Source organism: Manis pentadactyla, chromosome 3, assembly GCF_030020395.1.
Source record: "Manis pentadactyla isolate mManPen7 chromosome 3, mManPen7.hap1, whole genome shotgun sequence".
Lineage (NCBI taxonomy): Eukaryota > Metazoa > Chordata > Mammalia > Pholidota > Manidae > Manis > Manis pentadactyla.
The window spans coordinates 37876371-37894421 of NC_080021.1; the positions used below are offsets into that span (position 1 = coordinate 37876371).

The 18051-nt window shown below is 34.7% G+C and overlaps 1 protein-coding gene across 5 annotated transcripts in view; it reads left to right on the plus strand.

Moving 5' to 3' along the window:
- Nucleotides 1-17502, plus strand: part of AZIN1 (antizyme inhibitor 1) — a 35067-nt gene extending 17565 nt beyond the window's left edge. For 4 of the 5 annotated variants that reach the window (XM_057497849.1, XM_036876303.2, XM_036876302.2 and 1 more), the window contains 10 exons: nt 808-1002; nt 3052-3225; nt 3721-3893; nt 6064-6198; nt 7626-7707; nt 8100-8174; nt 8834-8996; nt 12215-12330; nt 12925-13139; nt 14643-17502. In XM_057497849.1, coding sequence (XP_057353832.1) covers nt 901-1002; nt 3052-3225; nt 3721-3893; nt 6064-6198; nt 7626-7707; nt 8100-8174; nt 8834-8996; nt 12215-12330; nt 12925-13139; nt 14643-14754 — 1347 coding nt within the window. In that variant the 5' untranslated portion in view covers nt 808-900 and the 3' untranslated portion in view covers nt 14755-17502. The remainder of the gene's footprint in view (nt 1-807; nt 1003-3051; nt 3226-3720; nt 3894-6063; nt 6199-7625; nt 7708-8099; nt 8175-8833; nt 8997-12214; nt 12331-12924; nt 13140-14642) is intronic. The other variant, XM_036876304.2, reaches the window with a different exon arrangement.
- The last annotated feature ends 549 nt before the right edge of the window (nt 17503-18051 follow it).

The following is an 18051-nucleotide window of genomic DNA, read 5'->3' on the forward strand; positions in this document are numbered from 1 at the left end:
ATTTTTGCTTTTCTGGCAACTTAATTTTACCTCTGTTCTTAATTTTACACTTAAGTGTTTTCATGCTATTATTTGGTATGTTTTGTTTGTTTGTTTTTTAACATTTTGAGGATCTCTTAGCTATTAAATGACATATCCAGGACCAGGTCTCCTGACTTTCAGTCCAGTAACAGTTTCACATCAACTCACCTCATAGTAGACTTTCATTGCTAAACTGATGAAACTAGTACCATTTTAGCTTGAGGTGAGACCTAGGCAGTCTGTTTCAAGGCTGCAGATGGTCCCCTAAAGTTGCCTTTCACCCCACCCACTTTACTTCTATTACTTGACTTTCACTTACTCTGGTATTTTAAGACATTTATCTGCAGTTACCTGGTAGTGTGCCGTTGGCAGTGTATTGAGGTTTAGATTTGTATTTTAATTTCTTGGCTGCAGATAAACTGATTTCACTTGCTTTCTGTACTTAAAATGAGTAAGTTTATATGTGTTATGGAAGAACCACAAAACGAGATGAATAGTTAATAGACTGGGTCTGCAACTCTACATATATAAAGTGTCTTTTGATTTCTAACAAACTGCACATATGTGGATTATCTTAAATTATATCCTATTGATCTTGTTAAATATATAAAATACACATTTTTTGCATTACATGGACACTAAAGGATATAAATGTTCTAGTAGTGCTGAAAGTGTTGAATGATCATGTGGATTCCTCACTAAATTAGGTACTTAGCACAGTTTCATTGGCACCTCATTTAGTTTAGTGAAATAATACAGACTTTGAAATAACTTCTGTTTTGACAGTTTGTTGCATATTCTAAGGACCCAGACATAAGGCTTGGCCCATCTCTTGTTTTTCCTGGTTTATGACTTTCCGCTTTGTGGAATACGGCTGAGATGAAAGGATTTATTGACGATACAAACTACTCCGTTGGACTGTTGGATGAAGGAACAAACCTTGGAAATGTTATTGATAACTATGTTTATGAACATACCCTGGTAAGTGTGCTATCTTATATTTCTCAAATACCGTGTTTATAAATTTCTGAATTTTTCATGATGTTTATCTGATAAGAGTACTTTGTTCAGATGTTAGATTTTCCAGGTAAGTCATCTTTCTGGATTCTCTTAACTTTAAACTCCGCATTCCCTTTGAGTAATGGTGAGGTTTTCTTTGTAGCCCACAAAACAAAAAAACCTTCCTAATAGCCTTTTCTCTGTTGTGTCTTTTAGCACCTGGCTCTTGTATGTTCTGTTTTCTTGACATGTTTGTTGGCTGTTCAACTCAGTACATGGCTTCTTACTCATTTTTCTCAACCATATGCTTGAGTAGATTTTAATTTGTATTTCAGGTAATCTTGTGTATGTTAACTGAGAATTTGATGATTTATACTGAATGCTTGCTTCCTGCTGCCTCAAGTGTCAGAATCACTGCTACTTTAAGATCATTTGTTTTCACTTTGTACTTACTGATAGAATTATTTTTGTTTATTGCCTTACTGATAGAATTTGTTTCTTTGTTGGAGCTAATTTTCCCATATTCCTCAAATGTATTGAAGAATTGTTTTCACATTACTGATCTTCAGTAATAGGGTACTAGAAAAACTTCTCTCCTCTTGACCTTTACAGATGTGCTCAAGTCTCCCCAAGCCCCAGCAGAATTCCTTTATTTTTTTCTTCCTCTGCCATCAATATTCTTGGCAGGGGGGAAGGGTGACATTGTCATACTGTTCAGTCTGTTGTACAGCCAAGCCATTCCACAGTTCTCTCATGTCACTAGGAAACTCCTAGTGGAAGTATGCTGACTTTCTCTTTCATTTAATATCTGCCGCATTCTTCCTGGGTCAGATACGATCTTTGAAATATCCTTTCATCCATCCATTCTTGTCCAACAAAATAAATGTTACTCAATGTGGATAATTTAGAAAGGGTTAATCCTCAGCCCTTTTCTCTCATATCGTAGCAAGTTCATCTAATTTTTTGGCTTGAAGGTGGTTACAACTAAAGACCTTTTTTAAAAAATTATCCCAGTTCCTTTGCTGGTATCTATAATTGCTTTCTTTTTTCACATTAAGATAAAAATAAAGTTTGCCTCCAGAACATTAGGGATGACATGTCTTATAAGGATGGGGTAACTTCAGTAGAGTTGTCCCATATATGCCACATATCCATAATTTCCAATCTATTTCCTGGCCAGTGTTCCAGTAGTATACATTTTCAAATAATCTGAATTAAAGAGTAGAAAATAGTAGTTGCCTTCATGGTTTTCCAAACAATAGTTGGATGATGAGTATTCTAAAGATTATCTGCCATCTAACACTGAGTAATTTATGCTCTGGCTGATGTTACAGTCATCACTCTACCCTTGGAGTAGCTGCAACTTAAAAATCAATTCAGATCTCTCCCAGATCCCTAATTAAAATCTGTTTTGTTTTGTATTTTTCCCTTTGAGGGAAGGATATCCATACTTGGGTTTGTCTGACATTTAGTATACAGCTGTATTTTTTAATTTAATGTTGCCATCTCTATGCACATAGACTGCCAACTTTCTCTCTTTAAAAATGGGTTCCCAGTGTAGTTGCTACCTTGGTTTATACATCCTATCTTTAGGCAGTTAATAATGGAGATACATTGCTTGTTTTGTTCAGCATTCCCAATTCCACTTGCTTATGTTAGGAAATTAGCTCCCGAACTACCAGAATAGGCCTATTTTAAACAGTGGGAGAAAGCATGGAAGGAAATAAGTAGTCTACTTTCTTCCCCTCCACTCCCCAAAAGTAAAAATTGAGGCAGTTCTAAAACAGAAAGTCACTGTAATTGATGCTTTTAAAAAAAAAAGAGAGAGAATATTTTATGCCAGCATAGTTCAGCAAGAAGTCAGGTTTAAGAGTCCCCTGGTTGCCTGTTGAGTCTAGCTTAATTATTCTTAAGTCTTACAAGTAATAGTGTATGTAAATATCTTGGCTCGTTTTGTGGAGGAGAGTTCTTGCCTATTTATAAATGATAATGTATTTTTAATAGTTTCTCTTTTTTTCATAAACATAATAGACAGGGAAAAATGCATTTTTTGTGGGAGATCTTGGAAAAATTGTGAAGAAGCACAGTCAGTGGCAAAATGTAGTGGCTCAGATAAAGCCATTCTACATGGTAAAGTGCAACTCCACTCCAGCTGTGCTTGAAATTTTGGCAGCTCTTGGAACTGGATTTGCTTGTTCCAGTAAAGTAAGTATTTTCATTATTATGTTACTAAACTGCAACATTTTAAAATTCACCTCCCTTTTGGTTATCCACAGCAATAGGAGAAAAATTTGTATGAAAAATTTTGACTTTTGGATGAGCTTTTAAATTGTTTCAGGCTGTGGCCTAATTTTGAAAATCTACAAACTTTTCAAGTGTGCCAGTGAAAGGCAAGTTTTCAGTGAGACGAGACTTTGAAAAGCTTTATCTTTAATCAAAAACTTACTTGTTCCTCATTCGTATGCTAGAGCTAACTAGACCGTTACTTCTGATGACAGCAAAATAATATTCCAAACTTTTTAAAGGTTTTCAACACAGATTAATGTAATAACCAGTACCAGGGTATGAACTGTGACATTATATAATCCTAATTTAACTCATACAATTTGAAATCAACCAAAATAAACTATAAGGTAGTAACTGAAGAGTAATGGAAATGTTGCCTTTTAGATGACACTTGTTTAAAATCTCTATTTATAGACTGAAATGGCTTTAGTGCAAGACTTGGGTGTATCTCCAGAAAACATCATTTACATAAGTCCTTGCAAGCAGGTGTCTCAGATAAAGTATGCAGCGAAAGTTGGAGTGAATATCATGACATGTGACAATGAAGTTGAATTGAAGAAAATCTCGCGTAATCATCCAAATGCCAAGTAAGTATAAAAACTAAGTGCATGCGAATATTATCTTACTCCTTAGGATTTGGGTTTGTCTTTAGCCTGAGGAAAAGTGGCATTTATTAGAACAGTGGTGCATATTACAATTACTTTACTTTATTTAAAGTTTCTATGGAAAATGCTGATAGTATTTTTTTTTTCTTTTGGCTGTCTACTTGTGATCCTTCATATGGAGTTGGGATGAGATAAGGTTAGCTTGGGATATGAACTTAAAATCTTTAATTCAGGGAAGAAAATTTGATTGGTGGGATGATCAAATTAGGGCAACAGCTGTATTTTCATAATCACATTAACCCTGCTGTTTGTCATGTTCGGAACAGGATGTGTTTTGGTTAGCTTATTTTTTTCCTCATTAGCTGTGAGGGTTTAATCTACCTTTGTCCATAGGTCTTGAATGATCGTTCTTAGCTGACCTGTGTCTTAGCAGCCTAGTCTGTAGATTCCAGGGGTTTCTCTTTGAAGGTACATTTTGCTTCGAACAGGAAATTTAATTTTTTTTACTTGGACCTGCATGCATGCTAAGATTTTTCTTTTAATTAAAAAGCTGACTTTTTAAAAGCAAAAACTTTGAAGGCAAAATTAATGTCATGAACTGGTATGTTAAGAGGACTTAATTTTTTTAATGAAGACTATCATAAAGATTTTATTTTTTTTAAGGTATCATAGATATACAATCTAATGAAGGTTTCACATGAGCAACATTGTGGTTACAAAATTCACCTGTATTGTCAAGCCCCCCCAACCCCAAACCCCATTGCAGTCATTGTCCATCAGCATAGTAAGATGCTATAGAGTCACTACTTGTCTTCTCAGTGCTATACTATCATAAAGATTTAATTTTTTTAAGGTATCGTAGATTAACAATCTAATGAAGGTTTCACATGAGCAACATTGTGGTTACAACATTCACCTGTATTGTCAAGCCCCCCCCACCCCAAACCCCATTGCAGTCATTGTCCATCAGCATAGTAAGATGCTATAGAGTCACTACTTGTCTTCTCAGTGCTATACTGCCTACCTCATAAGCCACCTACATTATGTGTGCTAATCATAATGCCCCTGTTAAGAAGACTTGAGAATATACTGAAAGTATATTGTATTAGTACAAAATCGTCTGCTTGCTTTTAGTGAGTTGTGTATGTACTGAAAATGTGTATCATACCCATATTTTCCTTGTATATCTATAATTTTCTTATTGAAATTAATGGTATTCTTAGAAAGGTATCCTGATAGGATTGATTACCTTAAACACTTGTTTGGATGAAGGCTTTTTGGGGAAAATGCCAGGGAATCACTTGGCTCTCTAAAAAACACTTCCTGTTCTACAATCTGAAGACAAGCGCTGATTTGTGGTGGTTACTTTGTTAAATTGTAAATTGAATGGTGTATTCTTGATTGAACTGATTCTACCTGTAGATAGAATAATTTTGCTTTTTTTAAATCAGACTTGCCCCCTCTGATCATCAGGACTTCCTTGGGAAAACTGTTTTACATAAATTATTTGTGTATTAGCTGTTTTTAGTGGTTTGTAATGACTTGATCTCCTGACAGTCTTTATCATTTTGTCTTGGTTATGATTTGGAAGGAAATAAATACCAAACAGATTTGAATTAGTAATCTAAAAGGCTACTGTTTAGACACAGTAACTCAAGCTTTCCAATTTCTTTCCCATTAGATATAAGAGATTCATAGGAATGTTCAGAATAAGTAGTGGAAAGTTAGCTGGAAAAATTTAGGAAATTTGAAACATTTAAAGCCGTGGTATTTTTTTACTGAAAGACAGTGATGGCATTGCTATTGAATTTAGTCTTTCTAGGTGGATTTATGGACTGATGGAATTCATTTGAAAGTAATGTCATCTTTCATTACAGAGCCCTACTGACTCTTGCTATTACAGCAGAGTCTTAGAGTCTTAACTTGTGCATTTTCCAAACTCCCATCCTTGTAAGCTTCATGCTTTAGGCCCTAATTGCTAGTTTTTTACTCTATGCAGGATTGTTTTTCATAGGTTCACTTGATTTCATCCATCGGCTGGATTTGGGAGCCCTGGAAACATAATCTACACACTTGCTACAATCTTCAGGCTTCACATGTGCTGATGATGATGTAAACCAACTCTGCCCCAATCATCTTCCCCTTCTCTTAGGGTCTTACTACATATTGCAACAGAAGATAATATTGGTGGTGAAGAGGGTAACATGAAGTTTGGCACTACCCTGAAGAACTGTAGGCATCTCTTGGAATGTGCTAAGGAACTTGATGTCCAAATTACTGGAGTTAAGTGAGTATTTGTTATAAACTTCATTTTAATTCTGATGCTCTTTGTCTTTCTGATTATTGATTTAAGACTTCATTTGCATAACTAATAGATTCAGTTTTTCAGTTTAGCATATGTATTTTTCTTCTAAGTTTAGGAAAAACAACTAAATATGCTTTTTCCTTTATACTTTGTACCTGTTTCCCATCTCCTAATAAGGAGATAAAATAGTAAATAAAAACTTAGTTGATCGAATCACCTCCTTTGAAATTGAATGGAGGGGATTTACTAGAATTCTAATGAATATCAAATGGCCTTCATCTTCTAAGTTGTAGGTGTCATTTCATTTTTTTTCTTTTTCTCATCCTTAGACTCCTTTTAATCCCTCGAGGGCACTTCAACAGATTAGTAGACTTTGTTTTACCCTTATGATTTACATGTGAGGAAACAGAACCAGAGGGATTTAATAATGATTTGATCATAGACTCACCTATGATCTGAGTCAAATTTGGAGCACAAAGTTCTACATTTTCCTGAGTTGCCAGTCCATTGCTAGTCTCACTACAGTATAAGATCTTTTAAAATTGTTCATAAAGGGTGATAAAGAACCATCACTGTTCAGTTTGATTCTACCTTAGGTGACAATTTGAGATACATTTGAAAGTTTTTAAAATTTCAACTAAATTTTAAGTTAACATACAAGAAAACTGACATTATGGTTGTATACCTCTATAAATTTTAACAAATTTGTGTGATCACTGCTACAATCAGGATATAGAACCAGATTTCAATTAGTATTTTGTTCTGACTAATTATCATTTAATAAGTAATGATGTATCAGTAATACTCAACTCATTTTTAAAAATGTGTATGCACTGTATTTATTTACTTAAAAAAATTTGTTTTATTTTATCAAATGTACATCACAGTGGTTCAACAGTCCCCCACCGCATCCCTGCCGCACCCCAGTGTCTATTAGTCTAATGCTGTTTTGTTTCTTCTGTTTTGCTTTGTTTATATATTCCACAAATAAGTAAAATCATACTGTATTTGTCTTCCTCTGCCTGCTCACCTAATGTTTTAACAATAGACACATTTTTATATTCAGAAAAAATTATATATTTAAATTAAAGATTTTGTGGCCCAATTTTATTGGTGGTGCTTGTTACTTTACCATATGTACATGAAAGCATGCCCCTATCTGATAGCCACGAAGCATGACTAAAAACTCAGAAGCTTGTTAAAAATTCTTTATAAAATTATAGCATTATCTAAACATCACCTTCTCTGAAAGACTGGTAATACAACTTGGATATTTAGAGGCTAGTATTTCTAACACTTTAAGGTTAATGTGAATACTTACTGTGTCAATATGGTGATGAAAACAGGGATTATAAGAAGAGCCTCTAAAACTTGCCGCTGCTTTAAATTTATTACTCTATTTCTTTCAGATTTCATGTTTCAAGTGCTTGCAAAGAATCTCAAGTATATGTACATGCTCTGTCTGATGCTCGATGTGTGTTTGACATGGCTGTAAGTTTTTTCCTTATATTATCCTGATATTTTAAGCCAGGATGTTATTTAAGACTTACTCATTGTTTCTCTACCTCTGAAGTACTTGGTCATACTTAATGACACACACCTCACTTTTTAAAATATAAGAGTTCTATACAGTCACATTTTTCAAGTGGTTGAAGGGATGGAATAGTAATTAATTTGCATCCTGTCTTACAAGATGGTACAGATAACATCAGGAATATAGTATATATAGATTGAATTAATATGCTTCTGTTAATAGAAACCAAAAAACTTAGTGTGCTGAAGTCAGAACATATAATAGTTACCATCCCAGGGGAAGATTTTCAAAATGTCCCTATATTCATTACAATTTAGAAAAGCATTTAAATTATTTTTTTCATCTCTAGGGAGAATTTGGCTTTACAATGAACATGTTAGACATTGGTGGAGGCTTCACAGGAACTGAATTTCAGTTGGAAGAGGTAAATTTGTTCAGTCGATGGACATACTGAATAATAATCTCTTATTCTTTCTACTTAAGTGGTAGATGTGTCAACTGGCATTTTTACAATGGCAGGAACCTAAAGCCTGTAACATTTGTTGAAAATACGATTCTAAGAAAAAAGGCTATGAGAAGACTTGGCTAAGTTTGAAAAGTTTATAATGTTCTCTGAGCACTGTAGCATAACTTAATCACAAAATGTTTCTATTCAGTTGTGTATCAGCTCTTGTGGAGTACTTGATGCACGATGAACTCATAACTTGGACAGTTTAAGCTGTTTTATCCAGATGTACATCACTCCTCACCTTTCTGCTTTGCCCTCCTATAATATCTAGAAACTGATTGGAAATCTTGTTCTTTGTTGCTAGTGACAGAGTGTAGAAACATGATTTTTAAATAATCACCAGCTGGAATTTCCATTGGAATTACAAATTTTTTTAAATGCCATTCTCAGAGTTACAAAATACTTTGATGACTTGAAAGCCTGTTTTACTGCTTGAAACTACTGAATAGCTAAGCTTTGTGGTACGTAATTAGTACCACTTAATTTTCCTTGAAAACATAGAGCTAGCAATCTCTTAATATTGTGAATTATCTAATACAATATTGAAATCATAATGTGGGGCTTAAAATCCATAGGTTAATCATGTTATCAGTCCTTTGTTGGATGTCTACTTTCCTGAAGGATCTGGCATTAAGATAATTTCAGAACCTGGAAGCTACTATGTATCTTCTGCATTTACACTTGCAGTTAATATCATTGCAAAGAAAGCTGTTGAAAATGATAAATTTTCCTCTGGAGGTAAGTGACAGTTTACTAGTTTCTGTTAGTAGGTAAATTCATCCTCAAACTAATTAGAATTATGTAATACATGGTATTTACACTGTAAGTGCACTTTAGGACATTTTATGGTTATAAGATTGTGTAGCAGGTAGGGAGAATTTTAAAACATGCCCAAGTCAAGGTCTTACTCCATAAAACTTGAGAATCCAGCTCTGTTGGTGCTCATTTTTAGATAATATTTTAGATAAACTTCCCCCAGGTGACTGATTCTCATCCCTTGTTAGGAACCAACAAGGGTTGTTTTATTATGATCTCTCTGTCTTTTTCATCTTTGATGAGTCACAGGGAGAATCTTTCATTACATAACAAGGGACAGCAGAGTCCTTTTAATCTGACTCTGGTGAAACCAAGAAGGCACTAAATGCAAGGAGCTTTATATACTGTTACCCGGATTCACTGTTTTCATTTTGCTCCAGTGTTACAAGTCTGTATACACATAGGCATATTTTTTCCCAAACATGAGAGCAGATTGGAGATATTATACCCTCAATTAGTTTTATTTCCTTAAAATAAGATTATCACAAAGTTATAAAGTCAGGTGATTTAATTCTGATATAATACTGTCATCTATAATTCATAGGAAAATTGTCAGTTTTCACAGTGTTATCTTTTACAAAAGCTTTTTGTGTTTCCTTATTTAGAATACAGTCTGGTACTGCACATTAATTGAATTTAATTTTCATGTCTTTTTTAATCTGGAAAAAGTTCTCAGTATTGCTTTGTATTCTTGACTTTGACATTTTTGAAGAGTAGAGGTTTTTAGAATGTCTTAGTTTGGGCTTGTCTGAACATTCTCATGATTTCATTCAGGTTATGCATTTTTGGCATGAAATAATAGTCTATTCCTTTCTCATCATAATTAGGCACATGATATTAATCTGTTCTAATATTTTGATCACATGGTTAACATGTTGTCAGGTTTCTCCATTAGGAAGTGGAAAGATAATTTGAGATAATGTAAATAACCTTTCTCTCATCATATTTTCACCCCATTAGTTTTACCATCGATTGATGAACTTGACTCCATTATTCAGTCTAAAGAATATCTTTCCTCTTTCCTATTTATTTATACTAGTTTAGATTACTAGGTATTTATTCAGTAGGCTATATAATCTAGTTTCATTATATACTATCCAAAATGAATTCTTTAGACATTCCCCCACCCCCACCCCAATTCCATGAGCACTTCTTTACTTTCTGGCATATCAAATTGTTGCAGCTCATGTTCTCTTTTCCCTCCCTCAGACTCCTAGAATGGGCCATTTTTTGAAAGACTAGAGAGTGGTATTCTAAAAACCAAGAAAGGAGTATTGGTTGTGTCCACCAACTACAGACCTGTCATTTCTTCTAGGCTTTCTCACTGAACAGAACTGAGAGAATGTGTGTGTGTACACACGTACATGTGCATGTTTGTATATATAAACGTAGCTATATTATCAAGCTGTGAGTGCAGTATACCACAGGTTGCGTTCTGTTTTTTTTTTTACTTTTCCGTATTGTAACTCCCTTTCCCATCAGTGAGAAACCTACCCCTTATTAGGTGCACGTGCTCGCTCTCTCTCCTTTTTAAGCCTAGAATACACAGAAGGTATTCCCACTCTTTTTTTTTTTAAGAGTTCATACTACTACTACTTTTGTAGAGTTAAGGATTTGTTCAGGGTTTTTATTCATTGGTTTTTTTTCTTGACATTAATTTATATACAGTAAGCATAATCTTAAGTTTATAATTTGAGTTAATGAAGGTATACTCCCTATCAGAATATAAATTTCATTCATATCTTAGAATTTCTTCCCAATTTTGTTCGCTTGCCAGACAGTCACTGTTCTCATTTTTCCACTATAGATTAGTTTGGGCTGCCCTTGAACTTCATTTTTAAATGGAATCATATAGCATATATTCCTTAAAACAGCTCAGTATAATGTCTAAACCATTTAGTTTTATGTTTATTGCTAATATCCAGGTGTGTAAATACATAATTTATCCACTCTTGCTGATGAATATTTGGTTGTTTCCAGTTTTTGGCTATTATGAACAGAAATGTTAAAATTCTTGTACAAGTTTTATGAATATTTTTCATTTCTTTTGGGGAAATGACTTAGAATTGCTGGGTCCTAAAGTAGATGTTTTCAAAGATTGCAAAGTGGTGTTATCATTTTACCTTTCCAGCAGTGTTTATGCAAGTTCTTGTTGCTCCCCGTCTTCACTGATCTATTTGTATTGTCAGTCTTTTTAGTTTTATCCATTCACTAGGTGTGTGATGTTGGTAGCTCATTGTATAGTTGACCTTTGAGTAACATAGGGGTTAAGGACACCAGCCCTCCTACACAAAAATCACTGTATAACTTTTGACTCTCCCAAAGCTTCACTGGTACATACTGCTGTTGACTGGAAGCCTTAGCAATAACAAAACTGTTAACACATACTTTGTATGTTATATGTATCATATACTATGTTCTTAAAGTAAGCTAGAGAAAAAATGTTTGTCCAAATTGCTAGAGGTCTCAAAAATTTTTTTCCAATAAAGTAGGCCCAGAGGGTCAACTGTAGTGTTACTTTGCATTTACCTGGAGACTAATGATGTAGAGCGCTTTTTTCTTTTTTTAATTTTTTATTAAGGTGTTATTGATACAGTCTTACGAAGGTTTCACATGAAAAAACAATGTGGTTACTACATTTACCCATATTATCAAGTTCCCACCCATACGCCAGTACAGTCACTGGATGCCACAGATTCACTGTTTGCCTTCTCTGTGCTACACTGTTTTCCCCGTGATCCCCCACACCATGTACCATGTGTACTAAACATAATACCCCTTAATCCCCTTCTCCCTCCCTCCCGAACTGCCCTCCCACACCCCTCCCCTTTGGTAACCACTAGTCCCTTCTTGGAGTCTGTGAGTTGTCTGCTATTTTGTTCCTTTAGTTTTGTGTAGAGCACTTTTTTCATGGTGTTCATTGGTTATCTTCCTTTGTGAAGCATGTGTTTAGTCCTTCAGGCTAACAGTTTTGTTTTAAGAAGGTATGCCAGTATAATTTCTTTTTAAGTTTACATATTTTGAGAAATGTGAGAATGAGTCAGTCCTATAAATATTCAATCTATTTGATACGCCTTGCATAATAACTATGTTAGACATTTTACTATAAATTCATCTTCATTTTTCCTGTTTTATTTCAGTAGAAAAAACTGGAAGTGATGAACCAACCTTCATGTATTACATGAATGATGGTGTTTATGGTTCTTTTGCAAGTAAACTGTCTGAGGACTTAAATACCATTCCAGAGGTTCACAAGGCAAGTAACATTACAAATAATACTAAAACTAGTTATGTTTAATTAAGATGCATCCCAATTTTTGGAGAAATATTTCAAGATGGGAATTATTGCCTCCCTTTTTTGAGGGTTTGCATTCCTTAGATGGAGTTAAGAAGGAGCACCACTGCCATGGGCTCTATGCCTGCCTTCCATGGGCACATTGGATCTGAGATAGTGAAAAACGCTGTACCTACTTACAAATTCAGTACCTGCCTGAACATGAGTAAAACTTACATATATATTTCTATTTCTTTGCAGTATCATTGATACACAATCTCATATTGGTTTCAAATATACAACATAGTGGTTCAACAGTTACTCATATTATTAAACCCTCACCCCCACTAGTGCAGTTCCTACTTGTCAACATAAAAGGATGTTACAGAATTGTTGGCTATATTCTCCAAGCTGTACTATCATCTCTGTGACCAACTTATGACTGAGAATATTTGTGCCCTTTTATCCCCTTCACCGTCTCCACCCACCCACCCCAACCCCTCTCCCATGGTAAACACCAGTCATTTTATTGCTGTTTTGAGTAAAACTTGACTTTAAAAAAAATTTGTCCTACAGAAATACAAAGATGATGAGCCTCTGTTTACAAGCAGCCTTTGGGGTCCATCCTGTGATGAGCTTGATCAAATTGTGGAAAACTGTCTTCTTCCTGAGCTGAATGTAGGAGATTGGCTTATCTTTGATAACATGGGAGCAGATTCTTTCCATGAACCATCTGCTTTTAATGATTTTCAGAGGCCACCTATTTATTATATGATGTCATTCAGTGATTGGTAAGGTGGTGGTTTTATTTTTATTATTATTATACAATTTTTAAAATTAAGGTATTATTGATATACACTCCTATGACGGTTTCACATGAAAAATAACATGGTTACTACATTGACCCATATTATTGAGTCACCCCCACACCCCATTGCGGTCACTGTCCATCAATGTAGTAAGATGCCAGAGTCACTCTTTGCCTTCTCTGTGCTACACTGTCTTCCCTATGACCCCCTCACACCATGTGTACTAAACATAATACCCCTCAATCCCCTTCTCCACCTGTCCTCCCCCTCCCCCTCCCATCCCCTTTGGCAACCACTAGTCCCTTCTTGGAGTTTGTGAGTCTGCTGCTGTTTTGTTCCTTCAGTATGCTTTGTTGTTACACTCCACAAATGAGGGAAATCATTTGGTACTTGTCTCTCTCTCTGCCTGGCTTATTTCACTGAGCATAATACCCTCCACCTCCATCCGTATTGTTGCATATGGTAGGATTTGTTTTCTTCTTATGGCTGAATAATATTCCATTGTGTGTATGTACCACCTCTTTATCCATTCATCTACTGATGGACACTTAGGTTGCTTCCATGTCTTGGCTATTATAAATAGTGCTGCAATAAGCATAGGGATGCATATGTTTTTTGAATCTGAGAACTTGTATTCTTTGGGTAAATCCCTAGGAGTGGGATTCCCAGGTCAAATGGTATTTCTATTTTTAGTTTTTTGAGGAACCTCCATATTGCTTTCCACAATGGTTGAACTAGTTTACATTCCCACTGGCAGTGTAGAAGGGTTCCCCTTTCTTTGCGTCCTCGCCAGCATTTGTTGTTCCTTGTCTTTTGGATGTTGGCAATCCTAACTGGTGTGAGGTGATATCTCATTGTGGTTTTAATTTTCAGTTTCCTGATCATTAGTGATGTGGAGCATTTTTTCATGTGCCTGTTGGCCATCTAAATTTCTTCTTTGGAGAATTGTCTGTTCATATCCTCTGCCCATTTTTTAATCGGGTTATTTGCTTTTTGGTTGTTGAGGCATATGAGTTCTTTATATATTTTGGATGTTAACCTCTTGTCGGATATGTCATTTACAAATATATTCTCTCATACTGTAGGATGCCTTTTTGTTCTGCTGATGGTGTCCTTTGCTGTGCAGAAGCTTTTAAGCTTGATGTAGTTCCATTTGTTAATTTTTTTTGCTGAGGAGATGTATTCAAGAAAAAGTTGCTCGTGTTTATATTCAGGAGATTTTTGCCTATGTTGTCTTCTAAGAGTTTTATGGTTGGTGGTGTTTTTATTTTAATCCAGATTGGATATGGGGTGACATAAAAACGTTTTTTAGTAAGTTAATTCTTCAGTAAGTGTATGACTCAAAGTAATAGCAAAATGATCATCTTTTAAGGATTTTTGGGAGACTGGTTACCATAGTCCTGTTTTATTGTGAATTTGTTATATGGTCTTGTGGTCCTTGTGCATAAATTCAAAATTACGCTTTTTTTTTCTTTTTTATGTAAGGTATGAGATGCAAGATGCTGGAATTACTTCAGACACAATGATGAAAAACTTCTTCTTTGTGCCTTCTTGCATTCAGCTGAGCCAAGGAGAGAGCTTTTCCACTGAAGCTTAAACAGGCATTAACGCTTCTTTATATCTGAAGTTGTGGGTTGAGCTTGTCTGGTCTACATTCCAGTATGGAAAAAAATTTGAACGATCTTATTCTGTTAATTCTCTTGGAAATAACTATTAGTAATAGCTATTTGGGACCAGACAAAGTCAGTTTTATCTATAATTCACTGGGGGTAATTGGGGAGATTCAGATAATGTATTGAGATTTAAATTTACCAGTTTGTCCTATACCCCATAAGCGTTTAAAATAAAATATGCAACAAAATGGATGACTTAGTGGAGATGGAAGCCCATAAGTTGGGTGTCCCATTAAACCGTTTACATACAAGTACACAGTTTTTATACTAAGGATTTGTGTTTAAAAGTCTTGTAAAGTTAATGTCTTTCACCTGGATATATCAAATGTTGGTGGAAGACCAGTGTACCAGTGTGACTTCATTAGATACATTTAGTGTATTTAGAATGCGTAAATTTGTGCTCTGAACTGTAGTTTAATAAATGTAAAATTACTTCATAGTGTTTGTTGTATTTGACCTAATGTAACCCTTGTATGATTGCAATAAAATTTTGTGTAGATTTTACTGTTTTTTTTTCAGGCTAAAACTTTGGGAAAGGGGCTAGATAGCAAAGGTAGTTTTGAAATAGTTGTGTATATGAACTGTTTTCAAGGTTATTTTCCTTTATAGCCATTAAGTTTAGTTTGACTCAATACATTTTTCAGTTATTTAATTAGTAATTTAAGTAAAATGTTCAGTAAATCATTATGAAGTTCAGATTCATTATGGAGAGTTGATGTGCAGTAAGCATGATATTTAACAATTTTAACACCAAAAATGTTAATCCTTCATAAACCAATTGTAATAATAGGTGTTTCTGTATAGTAGAATACATAGACTACCTTAGTAAATCTTTGAATCACATATCTTTTGGCTAAAGTGGAAGATTCTATTAAATACTTTGAATAAACTTGTGGGGAGAGAAATAAAATTGCAGAAAACTCTGCAGTATACTAAAACTTAAAGAAGGGCTACATCTATATCCAGAAACCTGATGCTCTTTTGCACGGAATATTATTTAAATTCAGAGTTGTAAGGGGGTGGAGTGAAATGCACCTATTTTCAATTGTGATGATTTCAAACTTTAGGGGTTTGTTTTAGTACTCACTTAGTTCCTTGTTGTTTCCCATTTATTCAGCTTATTAATTTTAATTCTTTTCATACTAAAATTTTATGGTAATTGGGGAAAGGGAGTTAGCATCACTAACCTGACGGTTGTTGCCAGGAATCTGTGTTGTTCACTGCTAGTATATTAGTAATCCTAGATCTCAGAGTCACAATAGTAATAAACAACAGGGGTCATTTTTTCCTAACTTACTCTATGTTCAGATGTGGAATTTCTGTCTCCCAAGAGGAAATGTGACTTCACTTTGGTGCCAATGGACAGAAAATTCTACCTGTGCTACATAGTAGAAGTTTGGAATGCACTTAACAGCTGGTTTTTATACCTTGATTTCAAGGTAGAAAGAAATTGATCATGAATCTCTAATAAATTTCAATCTCTTAAACCAGTAGGTGCTTAATATTTTTGATTTGATTAATGCCCATTTGAATTTCATGGGTTCTATTTTTAAAAATTTAGGACCCCAATCCATTGTCATCTGATTATCCTTGGACTTCTCCAAGGTATAACATGGGGTTTTATGCAAAATTCCAAGCTACCATGCAACTTCTTAAAAACTGTAATAAAAGAGGAGAATTGTTCCCAACCTTCCTTACACGCTGTGTGTTACGGTCCAGAAATGCCAAACCTTTAAAAAAGATGGTACAACTTTGGAGTCCTTGGCTTGACTATACAAATTAGAGCTTTCATGGCATGTCAGTTTTGCCGTATTCACAGGAGAGCTGTTCTGTGTATAACTTGAGTTGCAAATATCATGTGAATGAGATAGTAACCTTAAGAAATGTCTGTATTGTATTTGAAGACTTTCTGCCATAAATCTAAGGTTTGAACTTATGTATATCAATTTGGTATGCTAAAAAAAGTACTGAATTAATGTAACAATACTTCTTCTAAAAACAATATTGTAATCTCAGTTCAGAATTTAACTGAAAATATAAAACCCAAGTGATTTCTGTATAGTAAATTGAACTGTAAAGGTAACTGTGTGTGTGATTCTGAATACACAGATAAAAAAATGTTTTTATTCCTCCTTACATTTTACTTTGGCATCTATTGTGAAACAAATTTGATATTTTACCTGTCAATTTTGTGTATATTAACTGGCAAGCATTCTTTCAGAATCTTATTTCATTACAAAATAACAGGTTGAGTCTGGTAAAATGCTGGGCATTATGTATGGAACAATGAAGGTTTTGATGAAGTCCAGTACATATATGAGCACTGAGATGCTTCTAGGGCCACATTTTCTAGACACATTATTTCACCAGCCTCCTAACAATTTTAAACTTGGACTGAATGAAGTAAATCAATGTAAATCAAGCTAGATACTCCAAGTAAATGTGGGCACTGATCCCATGCAATGAAAATACTGGTTAAAAAGCCACACTATTCAATATTTTCTTTTGGTACCTTGTTGGGAGTTACTTTTTTCTCAAGTTATTAGAAACTTGGCCAACAAATGTAGTAAAGAATGCTTGCCTAATTGGCTTCAAAGTACAAAATCAGGAAAAAACAATGACTTTGTAGTCTTCCACTCTCAAACTGTTAATAAATCCTACAGATACTTTAATTCCTGTCTCTTTCCGTCCTGAAGGCAGAATGTGGAAGTTATGGTATAAGTATTCGCACAGGCATGCTTTCATAATGGGAATAAACCTGGCCTAGGTAGGAGTAAAGAAACACAAACTAACTCTAGTCTTTACTGGCATATTTGCTAGAGGCAGATCTCTGCTTACCCTAATGTGCTAACAGCTTTTAGGAGTGTATGTATTTTAATAGCAAAATGTAAGTTACATAATGACTTCTTAATCCTTTTCCCTCTGTTGGTACTGGAGTCAAATTTGAGTAGATGTTTTGGACTAGATTTTTTTTCTAGCTCTTTGTGTTGATAATTCAGAACGGGAAAATAGGAAAGGATTCTTGTTTCAGGTTTGAAGAAATTCTCGTAGTGTTCAATCGTCTGGGCAAGTTAAAGCTAGCCTGGAAAGTAGCAGTTCCTACCCTCCAATGCTGAAGAGTTTTGTTTTTCCTTTGCTAATACAGATTGCAGGTGCTACTTGTATCTTCTTAATCATAGTACATACCTTCACCCAGGGAGGAGTATACGTAGGGGAGTATG